Source organism: Gobius niger (genome assembly GCF_951799975.1).
Source record: "Gobius niger genome assembly, chromosome: 16".
NCBI classification, from domain to species: Eukaryota; Metazoa; Chordata; class Actinopteri; order Gobiiformes; family Gobiidae; genus Gobius; species Gobius niger.
The window spans coordinates 14,623,674-14,649,655 of NC_136867.1; the positions used below are offsets into that span (position 1 = coordinate 14,623,674).

At 41.9% G+C, this 25,982-nt stretch overlaps 1 protein-coding gene across 1 annotated transcript in view; it reads right to left on the bottom strand.

Moving 5' to 3' along the window:
- alk (ALK receptor tyrosine kinase) overlaps positions 1–25,982 on the bottom strand; it is a 423,524-nt gene that overhangs the window by 13,062 nt on the left and 384,480 nt on the right. The window contains exons 12-23 of the mRNA XM_079573064.1: positions 17,995–18,160; positions 13,902–14,049; positions 9,521–9,631; positions 8,408–8,549; positions 7,647–7,814; positions 7,211–7,309; positions 4,665–4,820; positions 3,388–3,501; positions 1,137–1,323; positions 501–591; positions 265–329; positions 54–183 (exon numbers count right to left, since the gene is read on the bottom strand). Of these exons, the coding sequence (XP_079429190.1) occupies positions 54–183; positions 265–329; positions 501–591; positions 1,137–1,323; positions 3,388–3,501; positions 4,665–4,820; positions 7,211–7,309; positions 7,647–7,814; positions 8,408–8,549; positions 9,521–9,631; positions 13,902–14,049; positions 17,995–18,160 (1,577 nt within the window). The remainder of the gene's footprint in view (positions 1–53; positions 184–264; positions 330–500; positions 592–1,136; positions 1,324–3,387; positions 3,502–4,664; positions 4,821–7,210; positions 7,310–7,646; positions 7,815–8,407; positions 8,550–9,520; positions 9,632–13,901; positions 14,050–17,994; positions 18,161–25,982) is intronic.

Consider the following 25,982-nt stretch of genomic DNA (forward strand, 5'->3'; position numbering starts at 1 on the left):
ATCTGAAAGCAGGTGAGTTATAGTGCACGGTTAGAAGAAGCAGTTTGCCCTACCAGTCTTGGTCGAGCCTCCCTCAGGAACGACTTGAGGTCTCCTCCGGTCATGAGCTCGAGCAGGATGAAGCGGGGCATGGCCTGCAGGCTGACTCCGATGCAGCGAACAATGTTCTGGTGGCTGAACTTACTGTGGGGACAAATACAACAGTGGATAAAGAATTGCTTTGTTGGCACTTAATTAGAGACTTGGTTTTGTACTTCGCCTCACCTGATGATTAAGGCCTCCATGAGGAAGTCCAATTCATCTTGCTCCGAGCACACCTCTGGAAGGGTCTATTGTAAATTAGACAAAAAGATGATGCAGTGTTTCAGCCGCTAAAGTTTAACTGCAAGGAACTATGCAAAGCAAGTACTGAAGTGTATGTGTTTCACCACAATTATTTACTTTTACAATGCGACAATGAGTGCAGTTTATATTCAGATGATCTTTCATTACACACTTACTTTGACTGCGACTTGCAGTGGACTTGGTTCACCTGGGATCCCAACCGCTAGGCCTTCATACACTTCACCGAACGCACCATGACCCAAACCTCTGGAGGCGCGCAAACACATGCGGTATTACCATCTACATCCATTATTGAGGCATATTTTACACCAACTGATGGCCTTATTGCATTGTTTAAGATGAGACTGTTTGTGTAAAATATGTGGTCATTTCAGATGAATAATGTCAACAATACAGAGATTTAGGGATCTGTGATTTTTTTTTAACTAGCCCGTGCAAAACTATAATGCATTCATGTAATATGCAAAAGGGAACGTCAGTGAGTCCAACATGACAAACGATTCTTTTAAGATACATTATTTACCATAATCCAATATGGGAGGCATTAGAATCACTCCACGAGCACATAGTTTCATGACATTATCAATTACAAGTTTAAATGATGCATCTTGGCAGTTGTCAAGAGATCACTGGCACTTGAAAGTCCGAACTACTAGGGCATCTATACAAACAGAGGTCACTAGTAGCCTTCAGTGGGCGACTGTGGCTTAAATCAAGTGTTTCAGAAGACACATTAAGAATTACAATCGCTGTGATTCAGGGCTAGTTATGTATGCAGAGACTGTTGCTACCTGGTGAGGGAGATGTTGCGGCGGGGCACTTCTTTCAGGTCATTTACGGAGGCTGGCTTTCCGGCGAAGCAGTAGTTGGGGTTGTAGTCAGTCATGATGGTGGAGGCTCGCAGCTTACTGAGCTTACAGTCCGGACTCTGTAACTCCAGCTGGATGGACTGCAGCTCTGTGTGCTTCCGTCTATACACTGGAGGAAATAGGAAAATAAAAACTCACAATGAGAAATTCAGCCACCGCCACAAAAATTGATGGGAGACAAAATAGTTTTGTGAATTAATTATTCATTGCCTTTATGTGCTCAGTGCTTTTTGTTCTTTTACACCTCAGCTTCTCCGAACACTTCTTCCCTCAAAATATATTAAAGAAAACACAGACTTACTTCTTCTTTTCTGCTTATTTTATTACATTTATAAAAGATAATACAAAACAACCCAAATATAATGCATTTCAATAAGTATATGTCAAATTGCTGCTTATATTTGAAGGGTCTCCACAAGGCTCAAGCTTGGGTCCACATTTATTTCAGTAGAATGCATTCTGGGAGATCACTTTTTCTTTTTTACACCAAGAGTTAATTCTCCCAGTTAATATGAACTCCAAAAATAAACTTAAAACAAACAGCACTTTTGTGACAATCTTTACCGCTAGTTAATCCATCCAGAAAGTACTGAAACGCAACCTACTTCTGTGAACTTTCAACCTTCACTTGAGTGAGACATTGATCTTTCTTTCTCTTTGTTCGACGTGAGCACCCACACCAACACAAGTCCTGACCTATATTATGAAGACATTAGCTCCATTTAGTGCATTTACTACGTGGGTATCCCTCTGGGCGTACGTGAAGAGATTATTTATTTACCCAGCCCTGTCTAATGCATGAGCGCTGTCAACTGCCTGCTAAGCAACCATCCATCAATGTTTTTATACATCACAGAGGGATTCCCACACCTGCCTGGCTTACTGGTGTGTAAACAGGCCTGGGAGCATTGCTAGTAATGTGTTGGAGGGTGTGCTTGGGCAACAGATAGTGCCTGTGTGGACCAGACAAGTGCTGTAATGGGCAGTGGAGACAGACAAATGCAGCCAATAGCCACATGCTTCATGGTCATTGTACGGAAAGCTGCTGAGAGCTGCTTGAGAGGCCAGGAGCCAGACACAGATGGAGTTCAGGGTCTGATTTAAAGACAGCAAGAAACGTATAGCCACGTAAACAGACACAAAATCAAGGCACTTTAAGCAATAATGTGCCTGCATCTGTCTCAGAGTTCAATTGAGTTCCGAGAATCACTGCAGCGTTGCAAGGTTAAAGATGTTAATATATTGAAAGAAACTCTAACTTGAGCAAATGCTGTCAGGCATAAAGGTCAGAGGATACTCAAGGTCTGAAGATGTTCTCTTGAGGCTCTGCTCTTGGATAAGAAGAAGAATTCTCATGCTAGAAAATCCATCTAGTTGCCCTTTATGAATTCTGCACTAAATAAATTTGATTGGTTGGTTTTGAAAACTGCAATGCCGGGTCCTGATAGCATAGTGTTGTGCCTTCTCTTATCACATGTCTATAGTATAATTTTACTGGTTCACACAGGGTTATGTGAGACTAATATCTTAGAAAGGATAAATGCTCTAGTTTATCCTTCATAGCTCACATCTTGTATAGTTCAAAACACAGTACCGTATTTTCTGGACTATAAGTCACACTTCTTATTCATAATTGGCTGGGGGTGCAACTTACACTCAGGTGCGACTTATATATCAAAATATATAATTTCACAGCCACTAGAGGGCGCTCTAGGCTTGTGTATCCAGTATCTGCTACTGTGAACCCAAATGCCCCCAAAAAGAAAATCATATTCTGCAGATTACAAGCTGCAAGTAGTAAAGTATGCAGCCAAAAACGGTAATCGAGCAGCAGAAAGAAGGTTATGAGTGAGCGAGAGACTTGTTAGGGACTGGTGGAAAGCGGAGGATGCTCTTACTGCATTAAAGAAAACAAAAAAAGCTAATCACAGGATAAAAGCTAGATGGCCACAGTTTGTAAAGGTGGTGCTTGAACAACGTGATGCCGGAAGAGGCTTGTCAATGGTGCGCCAGGATGACTGGTGCGACTTATACCCCGGAGCGACTTATATATGTTTTTTTCTTGTTCATTATGCATTTTTTGGCTGGTGCGACTTATACTCCGGAGCGACTTATAGTCTGGAAAATACAGTAAGCCACTAATTTCACATAATGACATATAAACCGTACTCACTGATCATGACTCCGGACACGGCCAGCAGCAGGGCAGCGATGAGAGCCGAGGTACCCACAGACAGACCCAGGGCGAGATGGGATAGGGAGGGCTGAAGAGGCAGTAGGGACACCTCTGCATCACAAGACAACAGCACCACAATCGTTATCTTCCCCCATGAGGAGTATTAACATTCCCATTGCCGCTTTGATCCTCAACTCAATTAATGATGTGAAAATGACGACAGAGAGAAGATTAAGAGCTGCGATGGGTGTTGCATGTCAATTCTCTCTCGGGCACAACGGGAGATCACAGACGCCAAACTGCTTGTCTCCAGAGAGCAGACTGAAATTAGGACTTAGCATCCATGCGTTATCTGCTGGGTGACGTTGGCTGATGCAGATTTGAAAATTAGGGCCTTAAAGAAAGAGACAAGTCGTTAACATATTACAGAAGACATAATTATAGGTCTGCTTTGTGTTGGGTAGAAATTATAATGTCATAGTGCCACTGATTCCAGAAATATAGCCCTGTGCAAAAGTTTCACGTTTTGATCAGTAAAAGAAATTTGTAAAGCCTTTGCATTTAAGATTTCTCATTTTCGTTGGCTCTTTGACTATTTTCAAAGGTTATACTATATAATGTTTGTGTGAATGTTACATATTGTATTGTGGTTGTTATAATTTCTTTTTTCTTTTAGAGAACTATATTAAATGGTAAATGGTCTGCAATGTTAGTTTTATTTGAGGTAGAGAACAAGGCATCCATTCATAAAAAAGAGTTATTGCACGAGCCTCACTCGATTTTATCTGGCTCCCTCGGTTGCATTGGCTCATTATTTGGCAGCAGACACAATGTAGTGTGTAATGTCGTCAGAGTAAATTTTCTCTCACAAATCCTTGACCTGATAAGACCAACCTTTAATCTGCTGGTGGTGCAGAGATAAGTCTCAAATGACCAGACAGGACTTACACCTACTAAAATATCTAACCCTTGTGCCACTGGGGCATTCATTTTCAATAATAACTTGGCTTATCCTGCAGTTTGATAATTATTATGACTGATTAAGACACTATTAAAAATGTTTCCTCAGATAAAGATTCAATAGAGTCAAGAGCCTGCAGCGCGGCTTAATTACATTCAGAGAAGACTTCATTATGTGGCCGCTGACACAGTCTATTACAGGTACAATTACATTTTACAAACCATTTCCACTTTGTTTCGATTAATTTCAGACAGGCCATTTCTGCTGATGGCTTTGGGTGTCCATTATTTGATGCGTATGGGGGGGCGAGTACCTGTGGCGTTGATACAGGACACTTTGTCTGCTGCCAGGATCAAGTCGTCGTCGCAGTAACAGATAATGCCCTCCGTGCTCTCATGGCAGTCGCCGCTCTCACAGTGACTGCAGTTCTGGACTGGAGTGATGATCACCTCTCCGTCGCCCTCCATGGCTGAAAGGGGAAACACGTCTCATTAAGAAGAACTCAAAGAAACTTGAGGTAATGGCGCTGTAGGATGGTTGAAAAAGACAATATACCACGTTTACATGGCTTGCCCGACAATAGGTACACACCATTCCTTATTTGAAAGCTCAGATATTCAGTCACTGAGCTTTAACTGCTGGAGACCTGCACTAGCACCAATTAGGGCTTATTTGGGGGCATAATTCAGTTTCTAATTTAAGATGCATAAACACATTCTAAGCAAATAATAACAACAATACAAAGTTATTAACGTTTTCCAGCAGATCCTAGAGGCCATTTGCTGATGTAAATCATAAATAGGCACTGTGAGTCTTAATGTTCATCAGTGGAGAGGCAGCACATTTCCTTCTCAGTCTATAAATCTAACCCACAAACACTGGATTTCAAGGCAGAATACATTTGTGTTACTACAGCGTTGACTGCACATTACTGTAGCAGTGCTATGGATCTTTCATGTGGTTTTCAAACACAATGTCATCCTTGAATATCAATAGAGATTTTAATGCATATATTGTAGTTTACACAGCCTACTCTATGATCCTGAAGTCTTTCTCATAGGACATGTCAAAATGCATGTGCTTGGTGCAACCAATAAAATACAATAAAGTTTTCAAGTAAAACTGTATTTTAAGCATTTAATAACTTTTCAATTTGAAAAAAAGATGTAGACACTTCAACTGCACAACACCAGTGTTGTTCAGGATGATGCCGGTATGTTGTGTACAAACAATGATGTGCCAGTGCTTGTGGCCAGTAGCCTGAGGGTGTCGCTTAGAAAAAAAAAGGGTCGATTGAGGCGGGGTGTGCTGCAAGCAACGCTGACAACGAACTTCTGCTTCTTCCCCTTCGCTCTCCTCATTTTTACATTAACATTGTACGCAGCCTCATATACACAACTACAAACTTATTTATCCCACTGTGAGTTCAACACTGTCCAGAAAGAGAAGATAGTGATGGTCCCGCTCTAGCGCTGGTATTGAATATATTCAAGTCCTGTGTGGTCTGTAGGAAAAGGAACCACTGTTGTACACATAACATCACCATGAGTGTCTGTCCAGGCCACTTATGGTGTCAGATATGAAGCAGAAGATTTCATAGAGAAAACGCTTTTCCCCCGCAAGTCTAGTCTACAGCCTGCGTTTAGAAACACAAGATTGGGCTCATAATGTCTTACAGCCACGACACTCATGCCAGTCCCTTTAATCAGACAGCCTGATTGCTCCAAGCATTAGATATTTGATACGCATATAGAGTAAGAAAGTGTTCTTAGAGAAGACCGCATTAGACATGGTAACCGGTCTGTCTCAACAAGATCATTTTTTGGCCTCTCTTGGTTCTTTCAGAACGTGCAGCTGGTCGTCTACTATCACTTGCAGATTTGGTTTGAACTGCTGTACCTTACTGTGTTGTTCAAAGCCAGGAGGAAATTACAGGATACACTGATAATTACTGGTAATTATGGCCTTAGCCCATAAATGCTTTTGAAACTGTGTTCTATATGGAGCAGAATAAATAAAATAACAGCTTTTATCATCAACTTTCATGCTTTAATACTCAACTTATTCTGGCAATAGCAAATGCGGTACTTTTCGGCTTCAAATGCTAACAATGATTCACTACATAAGTTATATATAACCGCACAATTTAAAAGACAAGCTAATCCCTGGACTCTTAAGCTGCATTATAAACTTATCATTATTCTCTATTTGATGATTACTAAAGATTTCCATCCTTGCAGGGAAAAAATAATTCATCACAAACTTCTGCGTTGGTATTTTATATAATCGGAATTGACATAATTATAATAAAAAGTGCATATTATGCAAGATATCCAAGCCCACTATCTGATAACGCCGCTATCCCGTGTTGGTGGATTACTCTAAAAAAGTAATCTAACTACTGATAAATGATTACTCCTTCTAAAAGTAATCTACTTCCTTTTTTGCTTTATTTCAAAAGTGATCTGATTACTGATTAGTTAAAAAAAAAAGGATCAAGCCAGGTGGGTCTGCCCCACTTACGTGTCGATAAGTGCTGCTCTTTCAAGTGTTTCAATACATTTGATGTGGAGTTTTTTCACAGTTGAGGATATCTTGTTTCCTGCACATCACCAACAATGGACCAATACTCTTTGTTTAGTGTTTGTTTTTCAAAATTTATTACATTTTATGAATAATACGATGTAATCAGCTGTCAAAATATTACAATATTTCAATATTACAAATAGTATCAGTAGTTAAGTATATGGTAATTACCAGTTTTGCAATTGTATTCGTAATACATTACTGTGTAATCTAATTACACTGTAGTTGCAACAAGTAGTTACTCTCCAACATTGCAGGTAACGGATGTCTTACCTTTCAGAGGGTAGAGAAATGGCTCTCCCTCTGGTCCGAGGAATGACGTGCCATCATCTCCATCATGTTTGGGGTTATTATCCAGAGACGTGTTGCCTCCTACAACAAAGCATGCACAGGGTAGTTGTAAAAACATGTATGGTGGCTTTGTTCATTCACACTCGCACTGTAATATCTGCCTTTATCCTGTGGGCTATTCCCAGTGGATCTGTACCAGAAATGAATAAAGAGTGTTTTATTGAGCGAACGCTGGGCTTCCTCTCCCAAGGGCACTGAGCTGTCATGTCTAAGCCTACAGAATGAATGTAGCACGGCTGGACTTCCTTGTTCCTTGATCCCTGATGCTTATATGTGTCATGTAAGATATCAAATGGCCTGTAGACCTGAGATACTGCATTTATTAAACACCTTATCAATGTTTTGTTCGTGTTTGTACCTCTGTAGCCCCCGCCACCACCTCCGGAGATACAACCGCCTCCGCCGCCCCCAAAGCCACCGCGAGTCCGCCAGTACTTCTGACAGGCCTCGCCACCTTGACCCCCCAGCACCAGAGGCCTGCCACCCGGACTGAGAGGAACACTGTCATTCCAGCCTCCGCCTCCACCTATCAACACAAGATATACAAGAGTAATATGCGTCAAAGCAATAGCTCCATGAATAGACTCACAGTTAGTAGCAAATGGCTATAAGTAACTTACCACCTACAACTATGGTAATTTTTAGAGTAATTTTGAGGGTGAAGATTGAAACATATTTTGCTATAGACCGGCTAGCAAAAGCATACTGTGTTTGTCCAAAGCAAATTCAAAGAAAGCACTTTTCTTCAAAAGTACTGAAACAGGTTCATTCAATAATGTCCCCCAAACATGCATGCTAATCTAATTCTCCTTTTACCTTCCACTAAGCTAGTAAAAACAATGAGTGTCTGACGGAAATAAAATGACAGTAGAAATAAAAATAATAGTAAATAAAAAATGTAGTCACTGCGGTTTCTCCAAACTAATCTCTTACCAGAGTGAGGTGAGGTGAACTCTCAACCTGACATCTTGAGAACATATCAACATGTACCTCCACTTGAAGCTACATCTGAAGCCTGTTTTCCTCATTTGAAAGATTAGAGGCAGTCCACTCAACATTGTAAATGGATGTCTATCACATACACAGGCAGTACAAAGTAGACTTCAAAGCCCTGTTCACCTGCTGCGTGTGATTTCCCATTGCGGCCGGGTTGACTGAGGTCGTAGTCCATCTGCTCCAGCTGAGTGTCTGATAGGCTGCTGTACCCGCGGCCGCCTCCCCCAGCCGCAATTAAGAGTGGCACATACTGGTTTCTCTCCAACTGGGCACACAAGCAATTTGTCATTGTTTTTTTTGTTTTTTTTTACATCTAATAACACTGTATGATCAGTAACATCAGCAGTTTATTAATCATTGAAGCATTTGTCCTGAAATCAGATCACGTCTTCGAGTCCAGCCTGTTGTTGAGAGCTTGGCTAAGACACTTTAGCCCCATTTCCCACTCCTGTCTCAGTAATGTGGCTGGTTATGAAAGAGTCTTTTAAGCTGTCAAAATCAGTGTCATGTTATATGCAATGGATATCAGCAGATTATTTTGAAGGTGACTGATTAGGCCAGTAATTTAATAATTGTGAGGATAGCTCTGTACACGATTTTATATTGGAAATAGAATAATTAAAGGGATAACAAGGGACAAAACCAAACCTATTTGAGATTGTTTCCACATACATATGTTTCCTGGTAACTTATAGTCATGGGTAAACTAATCATATTACTATAATACCACAGATTATTGTCCTGTTTCCATTATTACTATGTCATTACACTTCTAGGTCCTGTGCCGTTTCTATTTAATTCTTATATATGAACAAAAAAGATGATTCTTTCCCACACATTTGTCTCACAGAATCTATATTAATCTTCACAAATAGAAAAGAAACACTGGTTGATAAGATGAAGGAATTTTTTTTTTTGCCGTTATACCTGAAGGATGAACATTTTGCTGAAAGGGTGCATCTTTGTAACGTGGTTACATTCAAAGATATTACACATACTCTAAATGTTGTTTCAAGTGAAATCTTTCCAGGTTGTGATGAAGAGGGGGGAAAATATTATTTACTTACTTATTTTGGGCAAACTTGCGTCTATTTTTCAATTCAACATTTCTTGAACTGTCCTTGTTGTTTTAGACATGGTCTCCTACATTTGAGCATAATCAGAACTTTTTGTGCATGTAACGATCTGTCCCCATTTGTTGAGTCCCTAAAAAGCCTGGCTGTCTTTGGGACTTACCTTGAACACATAGGTGGCTCCACCTCCACCTCCCCCGCCTCCCTTCACTTGAGTTTTGTTCACCATGGGGCCGCTCTGATCCTGGCAGATCTTGTTGAGCAAACCGTTGGCCTGTGGGGAGGATGAAAGATGTCAATTTACCCAAGAGCATGCTTTCAAATGGAGTTTTCTTTCGCACACAGAGGGGACGGAGGAGGTCCCTCAGCTGCTTCTTGTACAGGAGAAACTCTCTAAGGGCTTATCTTGAATACATTTGAGCAAATAGACAAGCAAATTGATCAGCACAGATATTCATGATAGGTACATTGTACATATCATGAATATGATCAAATCCCCTATGCTGAAAAGCCCTGATTCATATTTTGAATATTTAGCTTAAAGCAGTACTCGCCCCCTGTAACTCATGCCCCTAGAGGCCATAAGCGCCACTGCAGATGTCGTGGCATGTTTTTCAGTCATTCATTTTCCGTGAGAGTAAATACTACACTGAGAAAAGACAAAGGAAGAGAGGGATATTATACATCCAATTACACAATGGAGATATTTTTTTTACTCAAACTTGGCTGTAAATACTGTTTAAGTGGCACTAACCCACAGTTAGCTTTGCTAGCTAGCCTGTTAGCTTCTTTTTCGTGATTCCATTAGTGTGTATTGGTGGCTCCTACCCAGAGGCAGCGAAGTTGCAATTATGGTTTTCTGGCCAGAGACACCAGGGGGAGATGAAAGACCCCCCAATCATCCCATCAACACTTGTATTACCCCCAGAGGGACCACGAAAAGGATTTATTAAGGTAAACAAGTTACTTAGTTCTTCTTTAAGTTTTTTAAAATGATGAAGTTGAAAAGTATCAAGCGAGGCAAATTTGGACTCGGATGTTGTAGTAGTAGGTGGTGTGTGGTAGAAGCCAAAGAGGTAGTCATCATGTGCTTAATAGTCGCACGAGTATGAGGCTCATTTTCTCACATGCTATTTCGGTTCAATGGGAAAAATGTTGATTGACTTATCACACATATAAACACATGCGTTTGGTGCTCCCACTGAAATGCAGCCACTGTGAAGATAGAACTGGACATTCTGTTGGCAAATGTCGTCAGGAGACAGTGCCACGGTGGAGGCTGTGGTGTGAATCGATGCGTATGTGTACGTGTAGCATCCGGCAGAAGTGCCCGAAGCGAGAACGGCTCGCTGCGAGAGGGCACCCATTTGCAACTCCAAACCGAGTGCACACGCTCACAGTCACTCTGCTCCCTTGTCTGTCTGGCATTTCTGTTGTGGTAGTTGAAGAGCGTAGGCGGGGGCAGGACGCTCGGTGATAGACAGTTGGAAGGAAAACTGTATTCATATCAGACGGATCATGCTGTGTATACGCAAATAAAACTACGACATTGTGTACACTTCGACCAACACGCGCAATGACTAATGACACGAGACAAATATTGCTACTCAGTGAAGTGATTACCATTGATTAACTCTCATGAGACCAGTTATTAAGAAGAATCGGAAATAAAATTGTGATTGCTGGACGATTCAATCAGGGTATCTCATTAAACTGCAGCTCCTGTGCGAGGTGCTTTCGTGTGCGGTAAACAATATCTATCAAAAGTAAAAGATAGAGCAACGCTTAACCAGGAGAAAAGGTAGCACTTTCTGAGCCAAGGTTTAGCAAAAACATTTCAACAGCCAGGAAAAATATACAGGCAAAAGTCCATCTTTTCATGACTGTAAATGCATAGTTATTTGTTTTGTAATAAACTGGGCAGGACAAGGTTGTGTCTGACAGTTTGAAGAGCAAGAAGAAGTGCATTAAAATGCTCAAACCGTCGCTTCCTGCCTTCTGTCGGTTATGACTGCAGTTTAAGCCTTTCAAGCGGTCTGTGTCGGCGGATGAGGGAACAACAGGATGTTTTGAAAGCAGCATGTGAACGTGCGTGCGGCGATGAAGACGCACAGACACGACCAGCATTTCTCAGGACAACGGGGGTATCGTTTTTGCCACCAAAGGGAGGTTAGGTGTGAGAAAACCGCACTCTATGGCACAAATCACTTTGAGCGCGGTGCTTTGGAGAGCCGCTGTCTGCTGCTGTCAGTGCGGGGGGGAAATAACAAGAACCTTAAATGACTTCAGTCTCACTTTGAAGCAGCCGAATCCCCCGCGCATCGGCGGCATGAACATTCAACAGCACCTGTGTTAGAAAACTAATAACTGGATGACAGAGGTATGGGGCACAGCCAGGTCTTACAAGCGGGCACCACTGAAAACAGCATCCTGTGGAAACTAACACACTAAGGATTTTGAAAACATTTCTCAAGCAGCAGTATAGCCATCGTGACACCTATCAGTAAAAAAATAAAATAATAATTTGATAAACACTGTGGTACTAAAACCATACATTCAGTTCTTCCACTTCAGCATTAGTCTTCATATGAAAGCTTATTCTGTCGGTCTGTTTAGATTTAATATACAGCAATTCAAGCTATAATCCTTCTATGCGTTTCACAAAGCACCTGTCTAAAGATAACCAGCCATTTGTAACGCTCATTAATTCCCTTGTGTTATTAGCTTTAAAATGCTTTCTTTCAGCTGACATTTTTTAATGCCAGTACTGACGTTTTTCAAACCAGTGCCTCAGAATCTAGACACACAATATAACACAGTAATTAGTGGTCTAAAAGTAGCCTAAAGCATAATTCTCGACATAATTCTCGACAGAATTCTTGACTAATACAGGTGCTAAATAAGAACCTGTACCCATACAAAGCAGTCGTCTTGCATCAGATTTAGCCTCATGAAACAGCACATACACGGGGAAAAAAGACTAAATAAAACAGCACATCTTGTTGAAGTCTCCTGAGTATCACTATAAGTAACCTCTGTCCCACCTACGCCAGCTGCACCAGTCGAGAGCCACTTTCCTCCACTCATTCTCAACAAAACTATTACGTATAATTCCCTCCACTATCTTGGGCCCTTGATGAGCACCTAGACCTGAATATATAGCCCATTTTCTCCCACTTTCGTCGGGCGGCGGGATGATGCGTTAGCTTTGAAACATTTAAATAGTGCATGATGGATGGTTTCATTGGCGACTTGAGGGATTGGGGAGGTTTTAGTCTCAGAGTGGTGAACTGTGAGGGGAAACACACCACTGCACGCTCTGCCAGGGAGAGAGAAAGATGGATGACAGCCACCCCTGGCAAAAACAACCAGAAGCGGGCTTAAGACAGGCAACAGGGAAATCCACTGCTGGCTTCATTGAGCTTCTGCAGTCAGACACAGAGCCCCTGGGGGCGAGAGGGCAGATGATTCATGCTCTCTAAGTGAGGATGGCACACAGGGGCTGACCACCAACTCTCAATGTCAAAAACAACTGGACCTATGGAGACAATGGGATGAAAGAGTGCCGCGAGATCTTGTCAATTGAGCCCTGTTTGTCTGAGAAGAAATCTTTAGGTGAACAAAAAGCTGGAGATTCATCCTCAGTATCTTCGACACATTTTATTAGGTGTGCTTTTTGCTTCCAGAAAGTGGACAGAAAGATTGGGCGGTACATGCAACCGAATCAATGAAATCTTGCCCTGTTTAGACAAGTACATAGAAAACCCCTGTGGTTGATTTAAATAATATGAGACAGTGCCATACAAAACTGATTGGTAAAGACAGAAGAAGCAGTAAGTATACAGTTCCCAAGTGAAGATGAATGGGCCAAGCGCTGGCCAGCAATAAGAAAGCATTCTGTCTTGACAAAAGTAACTTTGTTGCCTGTCAAGGAAACGCATTCATATAAGCTCGAACTGCACATTGCGTTTTACCTCTAAACAACATATTTCAAAGTTACTGACATTGCCTGTATATATATCAGTCACATTAACCTCTCATATTTCTATTTTCCCAAACTGACCTGGGATCACAATGACCACAGCATTAGCACAAGACCAATAATCCAAACTCCTAATGGCCTTATAGCAAAGTGTCTGATAACGACCATTATGGCGGATGGTTTACTTTAGGATAACATATCTCCCACAATAACGCTGACTGATGGCTCTTTCTTCACCATCTCCCTGCCCTAACTGTCACAGAGTGTAGGCACAAGTATAATTCAGTTTGGCCTGTTAGAAGCTTAAAGTCCAACTCCGGAGTCATTTGGAAAAAGAAAAAAAAAAAAAGATGGAGGATTTGTGGCGCCATAAACAAGAAATACGTTTGGTCTGCGGCTCCAAAATGCTGAATCACTGCCGCATATACAGCTATTTCACACAAGATTCATAAATTGAATTTCTATTATCATAATTAACTGGCCCGAGTTTGTCTTATCACCTGACATTATGGATCTCTGGGGCAGTATTTATGAAGTTGGTGGGAGTGCGGGGTAGACTTACGTTGGGGCAAGCGTCCTCTCCTTGCTGTCCCACCAGGATGTAGAGCAAGTCCCCTTTCTTCAGCATGAAGTCGCCCGTGATGTAGACACCGTGGGACCGGCTCATGGCCAGAACACTGCGCCCTCCAGCTGCACCGTACGCCGTGATTCTGTGAACACGCACACACAAACAAACTAAAAAAACAAGCGCAAATTCAGCTCGTTAGCATGCTAATTATCTTAATGGCACTGAGAATGGGGCGCACGATGGTTCTTTGAGCTCTCAAGTGTTGTTGAGATTGTTCTGCTGGAAAATAAGCAGAAAGGCAGAGGCGGGGATGTGACTGTGTTAAGATGTGGCAGAGATGGAGCAAGTATGTCAAATTAGCATCGAAGTACATATAAAAGAAGAACGAATGAACAAACAAATCAAAAACTGTACAGTATATATAAGTGGGAGGAAAATGTATGTGAACCCTTTGGAATTTCTCACATTTTCTGCCAAAATTGGTCATAAAATGTGGTCTAATCTTCATCAAAATCATAAGAATGAATAGACAGTGTCTGCTTAAACTAATACCACCCAAACATTTACATTTGATCATAGCGTCTGGGTGAAGTCATTGCTGCCAAAAAGAGGTATTTAATACAATGGTATACATACAGAAAATACATGTTGTGGCCATTCCAAATATGATAACATGTAATTGTTTGGGTGGTATTAGTTTAAGCAGACATTGTTTACTCATTCTTAAGACTTTGATGACGATCAGACCACATTTTATGACCAATTTAGGCAGAAATGTGGGAAATTCCAATATGTTCACATACATTTTCCTCCCACTGTACATTGCTTCTTCAAATACTAAAACCACACAAGAGTTACATATGCATGTTTTACGACTAGTCCACTACAACTGCTAATTCATAGTAATATTCTATCTTTACTAATACTTCTACGGTAATACAACAATGGTGAAGTACAAACTACATGCTTTTTATGTGGGTAGACTAAAAATGTTAGCAGGAGTAGAGCCATAGAAGCAGCATCAGCGTGGTTGTGGTTAATAGCAGTAGTTACATTGTCCAGCGCTTAGGGACCCATTTCTAGAACCTACCCTGATGCGTGGATAACATACTCAACAAAGACAGGCCCTCATGGTCTGGGAAATGAACTTGGGACCTCCAAGTGGTAACCACTCAGCATCTGTGCCGCGACTACTACACTATCACTACAGCTTCTCCTTATTTACTACAACTACTGCTATTAACACTTTCACGACAACCACGCTACTGCTGCCTCTACGGCTCCACTCCTGCTAACATTATTACTCTACCCGCATAAAAAGCATGTAGTTATTTTGCATCACTGTCGGAAAGCTTATAAGAAAGTGTAACCTAAGGCGAAGGAACAATATCTCTGCATTTCCTTTCCTCTGCCATTTCATTAAATAACAGCCAAATTGAATCCCAACTCTCTACAGCATCCTGGATGTTTTAGTTTGGACTCAAAATGGTTGACCTTGCATAGTTTCTCAAGAGCCACATGGGGACATGCATACACAAACACACACGCAAACACACACAAACACACACAAACACACACACACCTTTACGACTATTTTATGGCTCCCGTTTGTCTTGCCTATAAAAAAAATATAGAAAATATATTTTTGGAGCTCTTGTACATTTCTCCTCTGGACATTTTCTCTTTGGAGGTGCAAACCGGGGATTTCGCCGCGGCCTACCTCAGCTGTTTGCCTAATGACTGTGGGGAGATGCATGGAGCGCTCTTCATCTCTGTGTCCGTCTGTCAGCTTCATTTACAAGCTCTGCCAGCCAAACCAGGACACATCAGACCAGCTCTTCCTGCAAGCTTTTCTCCCCGCGCCGCTATCAGAAGGCACCTTTTCAATCGCTGTTGTTACACGGTTACCGGTAGACTCCAGGGTTTTTGGCTGTGCCTGTTCACTCTGTACACGTGGGAGGAACATTTTTGTACTATCTGACAGAAGAAAGTACAGGTTGTGTTTTTGGGACACCTTGCAAAAAGAAACACAAACACCCACTTAAAGTGCCATCTGCTTTTGATCAATGTCTGGTGTGGGTCAACAACAAACTCCAAATGACCCCCAACCACCTTTGCAGACCCCATACTTAACCAATTACAGTAGCCCTAAATTAGACATTGAGATATTTTCGAGGCATTACTTTGACCTTATCAACCATGCATTTTAATTCTGTGGTATATACTTCCATAATGCTCTCTTTATCAGGTTAATCTCCATCTATCTTTGTCCACTTTATCCAGGGCTGTCTAAGCAGAGGTGCCCTGACTTCACTCTCCAAACAAACTTCCTCCAGCTCTTCTGGGCAAGGCATTCGCAGACCAGCCGAAAGATGAAGTCCCTCAGGTGTCTCTTAGGCCTTCCTCGGGACCTCCTCCTGATGGAAACTGCCCCGGAACTCCTTCCCAGGGAGCCGTCCAAGTCAGGACAATGCACACTTACATAATTCTCATGTGTATTGATTTGACTCAGCACACACACACACAGACATCCATCCATCATGCACACTCAAGATGCAGTGAGATTACCGGTAATTCTTTCCTTGAGAAACACTGACCTTACATTTTAGCACAATGACATCCTACATCAATGCAAGATCAACTATTTCTCACAAGTCAAATCCAAGTTAACCAGCTCTTATTTGTCATCACAGCCTGGAGTAGAGTTATTGATTTGTACACAATGTGAAAAGGAGATCGGAGCATTATTCCCACTGTGGCACAGATTTCAAGGTCCAGCAGCGGAAGTATTTTAAAACGGCGAGGGCCACGCAGAAACAAGGAGGTAGGCGTCCTCTTTCTTTCTTTCTTATTTGGATTTGGGTAGCGGAGACAGGTGTAGCGCATGAATCATATATAGCAGCCATTACTCCAGCGCGGGCTCGGCATGCAGCTCTGGGATAGTGAGATGTCTCTGTTTGCTGGGGGAAGATGGATGTGCGCAGCAGAGTGCGAGTGGGCGAGAGGAAGAGAAAATGATGCAGAAATACTCAGGATCCTGACGCCTGACAAATACAGGTTAAGTGAGTAGAGTTTGCTATTTGTATGTGGCTTATAGTTAGTATGGCACAATGGAGGTTCTGCTGGTGTTCAACGCATCGTGACTGTAAATGCAAAAGCAGGATTTTAGCAGTTATCATTCCTACAAGGCTGGATGGGTGGCTTGAGCGTAATCCTCTAACTAGCTGTTTGTTGAATACACCTAGGGGGAAAAAAAAGTAGTTGGACTCCAGCTGCTTGACCTTTTGTTATGCTAGGGGAAATTTGGATCGAGTAATTGGGGCGATAACTATCCCAGCAACTTTTCAGCACTTGCCATATCCTGCACACGGTTTTAAAGCAGGTAATGGATGTAGGATTTTATTGTGATTCACAGCAACAATTGGACTTGGGTTGCCATATGAGGACAGAAGCCCAAGATCTATTTGTTAGTTTATTTATTTATCTATTAGGATCCCCATTAACTGTACCCACGGACCAGCTAATCCTCCTGGGGTCCTCATTTTAATTTTAATTAGGACTTGTTCGAGGACAGGTGCTGCTGGGATTGTGGAAGTCGGAGAGAGTAACTTTCTATTTTCCGAGCTGCATATATTCTGTAAATAACAACAACATGTTGTACAATGTTTGTTAACGACAAAATATATACACATTCTTGCTTAAAATGCTGTTCCTTTTCTGACAATAACTAACTGATAAAAGGAAAAGAAACCTGAGGGGACAGGTTGAGGTGCAACCATTTTCTATCATTCACATCATTCAATCGCATGTTAATTATGATAATCATCGCTCATTCAGACATTCCCAGTTGTAGTTTTACTATTGTCCGGGAGCATGTTCTGCACAGTGCTGAACAAATTAGCATTTCCGAAGACCTTCACACAAAAAACAATTAGCCTTCTGAGTCTGAGTAAACAGGTAGAACGAGCTCAATATCACCGCATGATGATATCAAATGATAACAAAGCAGGGGACGTAATGTGGCACCATGCATTTAGATCAGCGCTGAATTGGTGCTTGAATACTGATTCCAAGGGGCGATTTATACCTGTGTGTTCCACTTTCCGGGACATGCCACATCTGGATGCCTTTGAAGGGCCCACGGGTGCCGACGGACACGTTCACGTTGCTGTTCCTGTAGGAGTTGGTGCACTGGGAGGGGGTGGGGCCTTCGGGACCCACAGCGCCACAGGTATGAAAAATCCATTTCTTAGCTGCATGGGGAAAGAGGAGAAAAAGTACATTAGGAACTTCACACATCGGAAGGAGATATTCTGTATTCAAATTTGAAGACGACGGGGAACATTTTATTAGACCAGTATCGCACCAGTATTCACCTGCGCCATCTAAACCAGACGGATAAATATCCATGGATCTCAAGTAATAAAAGACTAAAAATGTAATGATTTCTGAGGCAATTACTTAATTCAAATAATTACAACTTTTGAATGGTCATAGCATGGATTTATCATACAACTTATATTTCTACTGTATGTGTAATGCAATGTAGAAAGGAGTTAAGAATTAGCACCAGCTATATTGGACATTCTTTATGCTTCACACCAGCTGCAAACTTGCTTTGTCTAACTGCCATGCAAATAAAGAAAATAGATACAATGATAATGCTCCTTTTCCCCCCTAATGCTTCCTTTCTATTTTTCCTTAAGCCAAATGAAGCTTCTGCGCAAATTCAACCTGGAAGACCTACCAGCTGCATTCATTCATTGGCAGCTCACTCCAATCATCCAATCACAGACCCAGCTCAAGCCGCACCTTCACGACAGCCAATCACCACAGCTGCTCATCCCTGCTCCAGCCACTAATCACTCCGGATCCCCTTCTTCCTCAGGCGTTTCCCAGCTGTGCTACGACCCTCCTCCACCCCTTTCTCCACCTTGGCTCTGCTCATCGACTGGTGACCCTGGGTTGCCTCTTCTACCACCACCATGGTCCAGGCTAAGGGTTCTGGCTATCATTCATCAACGCCGTGCATCTCCTATCGTTCATTCAATCTTCCGCCGGGGTCTGAGCCGTAATCATGATTCATGTTCATTCAATAACACTCTCTTAATGCCTTTCTGTCTCTGTGAGTGTTTTGCGGTTGAAATGCTGTTAAAATACAAATACGAAGAAGTCGTGTTACTGAAACCCATGGATAAATGGCCCAAGTTGGCCAAAATCCAAATAGTAAAGGACTGTGTCAGAGCACCTGAAAACTGTTGCTCATGGAGGACCAGATGAGAACCATTGCCATGTGTTGATGCCCCACTTGAGTCCCATTTTAGATAACCCAAGCTGTGCCAGACTGAAGTTTGTTTCATGTGTGGTTGCGCTGAACAGGTAATGATAACGTTTTATTAGTGCACAGGCAAAATCTGCTCTCATATTTTGCAGCACTGAAACAGAGACAGGATCACAGGTGACCACCATTTCCCCTCATTTTCCAAGTAATCCCGGCTGCCGCTGCTAATTGGAGTTCTTCTCCCTGTAATTATCCCAAGATTAGTCTTGTCAGATGGACGTGAAAGGAATTAACATGCGCAGGCTCCTTCCGCACTACATTCAGAGGAAAGATGCATACCTGGCACCAATTCAAGACATTGTTGCAACAGTAGGTGGGATGTGTTGGCATCATTTACAATGTACGTCATGCTTACGGTAATGTCTCTTGACGTGTTTGTGAGACCAATGTGAGAGGCTTACAGTCATTCACTACATTTACTTTTACATACACTACATAGATTTTTACTGTCCAAAATGTGAGGATTTTAACCATAATTTGTCAAGATGGGTGAAATATCTCCCCAAAGGACACAGCATCGGTATGATTTGATGATTTGGGATGAGAGTGATTTGCAGCGCTTCTTTCAACGGGACAGTGACATTACTCTTAAGCCACTAATAATAATAATCTTAGCTCATTTCCAGATGCTCCTGGTATAAACTGACAGAAGCGAGGCTGCTCATCTTTGGCACCAGCACTCACTCAACCCCATTCATAAACACAAAGAGATGAGTGCAGTGTCTTGCTTAAGGACACAGCGATCAAATACACCAGTCAGAGCTGGGATTCAAATGATCCGCGGCTCACTGGGCGAATGACCCGCTGTCGCTCTCAATGGAAAAGGATTGTTTTTGTACAAGAACTGAAACAGTGTAAGTGGATATTTTTTGTTTTCTATTCACTATTTTCAATCTCGTGGAATATCACTGTCCAAATGCTGCTATGATGGTAACGTCCTGTGTTTCAGTGCTGGTAAATGCCTTGATCTGACTTTCACCAAATATTTACTCTTGCTTGCATCGTTCTTGTCAAAAAAAAGTTATTTCCTGGGTGTAATCATGTTCCATTCCTGATGACTTTCCATTTATTTCGCTGCCGTTCTGAACGACTGCAGACGTTTTCACACAAGCCAACTGCGATGTGAGCCGCATTTACGTATTGTACTTGTCAGTCTGATCTGGCAGATTGGTTTAGTCTGAAGGCAGCGGGTAAGTGCTTCCACATTTACGCTGTTATTGAGCATCTCATTTGAGGTGGGGAAAAAAAGCCCCCCAAAAAAAGCCCCCCCCCAAAAAAAAACAACAGGCTGGAGTTTCACAAAACAGCACTCGCTTGGAGACGACCCCCTGGTCCTGCAGAAGAATCACACTTGCTGGGCGACTGGGACTCATGCTGGCTCATCTCCAGTGGGAATAAACTGATCGCTGATGTCAGTTTCTATAGCTATAAGCCTGTGGGGAATGCATCACAGGGAGCGGAAATACCACTCTGCTTTTGACGCAAAATGTAAGTGAAAAACAGCATATACTAAATCCCTAAACACATAGCGTTCTGTCTGTTAAATGTTAAATATACATTGCTGTAAGTGATAAAAGGTGTGAGGACTCATTCGTTGCAATGCAAACATAAAAAAAAGTCTTCTCATGATCCGATAGAGCTCCCTTGGTTGCCCTTGTTTTATCCTTGAGCAGGGCCCATTGATCTGCTGATCCATATGATTGTATTGTACAGGAGCGCAGCCTCCGAGTACACGCTCAGGCCCCTGCAGCCTAATGAGGCGTCCTCTGTTCCACACTGGGCACAACAAACAAAACACTGCTGCGCTCACACAATATGGTTTCTCTAATAAATGCGCGGCTACAAGTAAGCACGCAATATCTATGCACAAATCAAGCACACAGCCAAACAAGGAGCTTTGCCGTGGTGGTGGATAATGGGCCCGACAACAAGTGAGTGATCGTGAATTTATTGATCTATTTTTTGCTTAGTATTTCTAAGGACTGTTGGACTGAGTGTTTACTGCTATACCCGTAAAGCTCTTCTGGTTTGTGCTTATTTTGGTCATGTATGTCCTCAGAAAACAAATAAACAAAAACTCTCTAATGCAATTTAATATGTGCAAATCCCGAAAACCTTGTGAAGAGTCTTGTGTCATACTCCTGAATTTCAAATGCAATACTTGATACGTGATATTTTTTCTAAATTGTGCAGCTCTGGGCTTGGCTTTTAAGATATCTCTGTGATGCTAATTATGAATACAAATATATTTTCATTATCTATAAATTAATGAAATACTAGGGAAGGAACAACTAAAAACCTTTCCCCAGATACTCACAGTGCATGGTTGTTCCTGTATTGGGAGATTACTTGAATTCTGGTATTCTTCTTTCCCTTCAAGTTTATTTTCCAAGTGTGCAACACGGCTCACTTTGATTTCCTATGAACTTTGCCATCGTGCCGTGACACCATCATAACAAGTGCTGGCCCCATTCAAAGAGGTGCAACACCACAACTCACCACGCCACCAAGAAAGTGAGAAAAGAAAGGCTCGAAAAACAGAAGTCGGTCCCCGAAAATCCCCCTAATTGGGATGCCGTTTTGACAGTCCTTCTCTGGCATCTTTTTTCCCCAATGAGCGCTACTCCTTGAGATAAATAAACCTCGTTTCGACCAATGGATGATTTCTAAATGCCAGCATATCAAATGAGAAACATTGTTGGCGGATCATTTGAGGTAGGGGATTCTATTGTGTGGTGACAGATGGGTGGTCAGATAAACAGATGGCTTTGGGAGAAAGTCTTGTGCACGCTGAAACTTGGAGTTTCAGACCTAGAGCCTATACATTTTCTGCATTTTCCAGCACAAGAATTGGGCGAGAGCTTGTTCTGTGTAGGCTGGTGTGAAACCTCCAAATCACAATGTGTTAAAGTATAAAACTGTTTAAACTGCACTTTCCTAGAACTTTGCACATGTCCAGTAGATAAATAATAAGAAATCTGATACAGCATCAAGTCATTTCATTTATTCGAACTATTGACGACATTGTGTCTTTAGGGAAAACATTCCTCCGACCTTGTCTCTCTCATCACGGCTGCACAGATTTGTGCGTGAGGTGCTCAACGAGAATGAATAGTTTCTTAATGTGAAATGCTTTGAGTGCTCATAAAAACTTCCCTCACTCTGCAAAATTAGAAATTTCAAATGCATGCAAAGCTTTCGAGTTATTTGCCCCAAACACCGCAATTACAAAAGGTAGCATGGATAATCACCTTGGCTTTGATCTAAATTCTCACCGCTAAAAACAAGCACATAACCGTTTTGTGAAGACCACTGAGGGATGGGTTAGTGTTTTCACAGAAGAGCCGCAACGCTGTACAAAGAAAGGAAGCTGCTTTAGTGTCGTACGTTCAAACCAAGACACATGACTTCTTATTGCCTTTCTGACTGATGAACAATATATGAACATTTCTCACTCATTATTGCTGATTTACTTGTTTAGCACATCTGCTGTTTATACTAGAAGCAATTGTCCTCAAAGGCGCAGCCACCAGACGGACACATTGAGACTGGTACAGGCTTATGGACGACTCAACCCCAATTAAAACCAAATAGGCCTCTTTGCACGACACCGCTCATTATCATTTTCATATCATGTTGGGGAGTGTCTCATGACCCCTTTTGTCCAAAACTCTAGCGACAACAACGCGCGCGCTAAGTGATTGCTGCCGCCACGTGTTTACGTACGAATGGACAACAAAGCAGCATTTCACGTCTCGCCTGCTCGCTAATTAGCGCTCCTTGCTACGTCCAAAAGCCCCACTCGGCATGCGGCGCAGCATCCTGGGAACCGCATCTGCTGCCGGTTACTTTCAAGAGCCAATCGAAATGCTTCAATCACCACCTCTCCTTCTGGCTTTGATTTTACGCCAGTGTTCCATCATGACGCACAAAACTTCCCGGGGCTTTTGTCGTCCTGTTGTTGACGTGAAGAAGGGAACTGGAACATCTTGGTTATATCATGTGAACAATTTTAAAATCCTATTTCAGTGAGTCAATGACATGTTTCCCTATTGTTGCATTTGTTTCCGAAAAGCAACGCCAAGACTCGTTTTGAGGTCAGTGACGTATTCCTATTCAGCTGTTTAAGAAAAAAACAAACATGTTTTTTCCGACTTGCTGCACTCCAAAACATCAACAAGAGGGAGGGACGGAGGTTGAGCTGACAGCCAGGATGAAGAAAGAATCAACAGAAGACAATGAAAGTGAAATCAGGGTTAAAATAAAGAAGGGGAAAAAAGAGGTTGGGAACAATAGAGCAAGATCAGAGAAAGACGAGAGGAGCTGGAGCATATGGGCCCTTATGTGAGCAAACAATGTTCATGGGAGGACTTTTAATGAAGAGAAGAGGGAGCTGAGAGAACAAGTAGAACAAAGCTTGTGAGGGCGATATCATACAGAGAGATCCTACAGGGCTAACATGGGGCTAAAAGGAAGCCACAGGAAGGTTACAAACACCTGTAAAACATGGAATTATCACCAATTTACAAGTCATATACTATTTTCTCATGTGTGAAGAAGAATGGATTCTTTCTTTTTTTTTTTTTAGAAGAAGAAATAACGTAACCTAAAGCCTGTCATATACCCAAGGATAATTAGGGTTGAAAAGTCATCCTTATTAGTCATCCAGTATTAATTCTTTTGTCATGCTAGAGTGTTTTTTGTATGCACTACTCTAAGTTGGCAGGATGAATTGTAGCCAAATTGTCAGGTTTCATTAAAACTTTGTGAAGAGATCCTCCCAATCCAGCAGTTACACAAGCCAAGGGCACAGTGAAATGTTGAAGGGTTAATATCAGTGAGTGGGAGGCTGATTCTAGTTTGAGTGACAGGTGTGTAGAGCTAAATCCTTGAAAAGCCTTCTTCTGGAGATCAGCCGCAGCGAAGAGAAAAGAGAAACCAGGACAGAGCGGTGTACAGTGAACAGCAAAGTGCTCAAGGCTGTCTCCTAGATCTCCTGTCTACAAGTTCTCTCGCCCTCAGTTAATATCTATGGTAATCACAAGGGCAGGAGCGGCATGATCTCACAGTCTCATCTCTCACCGAGGACATTTAAGTCAGCCAGCTTTATTGTATCGGTGCTATGTATTACCTGTGTAAGCACATTATTATCACCTTTGCTGCGCTGCCCTTGGAGGCATATATTCTTGTGACGCACTATTTTTGAGGAAGTACACGGCAATCAGTTGTTTCCTATAACTGTGTGAGAGGACAATGCCAAAACAGAAGTTAACCATGTGGAAAGAGAGTGAGTGAGTAGAAAGGTTTAAAACAAATGCTCCATCATCCATGATAAATAGGCAAAACCCACGAAATCTAAGTTGAAAAATGTCCAGTTGTTTGGTTTAGGAGACTTTGTCTAAGCGGAAAGTGAATACATAAGGAGGTATTTAAGGAGGCTAGCCAGCAAGTTTTACAGAAGGCAGAAGGATCCACAGTGAGACATTAATCAAACAATTCACTGTATCAACAAATACAATGAGCCAAAGATACTGAGTATCACCACCAATATACACCCCATATAATCTTCGATTTTTTATTATTTATTTTGGTTTATTTGGTCGAGTACATTAAATTAAAGATGCATTATGCAACTTTTTATGTGAAAAAAAAAGATTGATTTGTATGTATTTTACCTTGTGGCTGTATGAGGGGTCAGCATGGCGCCTTTACTGTCCATCACAGTGGTCTCTACAACGCTCCAGGATCAATTGTTTGGAAGGTTTTCACTGCTGACGGACCCTCTCACAACAAAACCTACACAATAATTGATCCTGGAGCACTGTTGATTCCACTGTGATCTGTGATGGAAAGTAAAGGATCGATGCTGACCCTCTCATACAGCCACAAGGTAAAATACATACAAACATCAACTTTTTTTTTCACATAAAAAGTTGCATAATGCATCTTTAATGTACTCGACCAAATAAACCAAAATAAATAAATAAACAATCGAAGATTATATGGGGTGTATATTGGTGGTGATACTCAGTGTCTTTGGCGAGTCACTACAAGGTAAAATACATACAAAAGTTGCATAATGAACACACATGGGGCTCATTCATATAAACACGCCTCGCCGCATTGTTTCCATCTGTCGTCAGCCACGCGCACTCTCAAACACACGCTCATTCATCCTATTGTACATTTTTTTTGTGGCTGAGGAAACACACACAAACACAGGAGAACACGCAAACTCTACACAGAAAGGCCCCCTAACAGCTGCATCACCGTGTTTCCTATTTTTCATCTCGGACTCCGCTAAAAAAGGCCCCTATGATCTATATATGCTTGAGATTTCCATCATTGAGTAAGTCTCCCCTGCCTAACTCATCATAAGCTTTAGTTGCTCTGTCACAACAATATGTGTGAAGCATTACTGCATACTTTTCTATACCAGATGCAGCCAACTATCTCACCACCTAAGGCCCATAGCTGCTGCCAGTCCCAGTATGAAGAAGCGGGGGAAGAGTGCATGAGTTAAATTTGTTGATGTGTTGTTTATTCTACAGCACACAACGGCTTTCAGGAATTTGCAGCTAGCAGCATTATTGGCATTATGCACCGTGTCTTGACTTTTTGGAAGCAGGGCTGTATTTGTCTAGAGATCAGCATAATCCTTTGCGAGATCAAATCGCTGCCAATATAGCATCTGCAGTATGGTGTCCCTGTCTCACCCCCAGATAGACTACAGT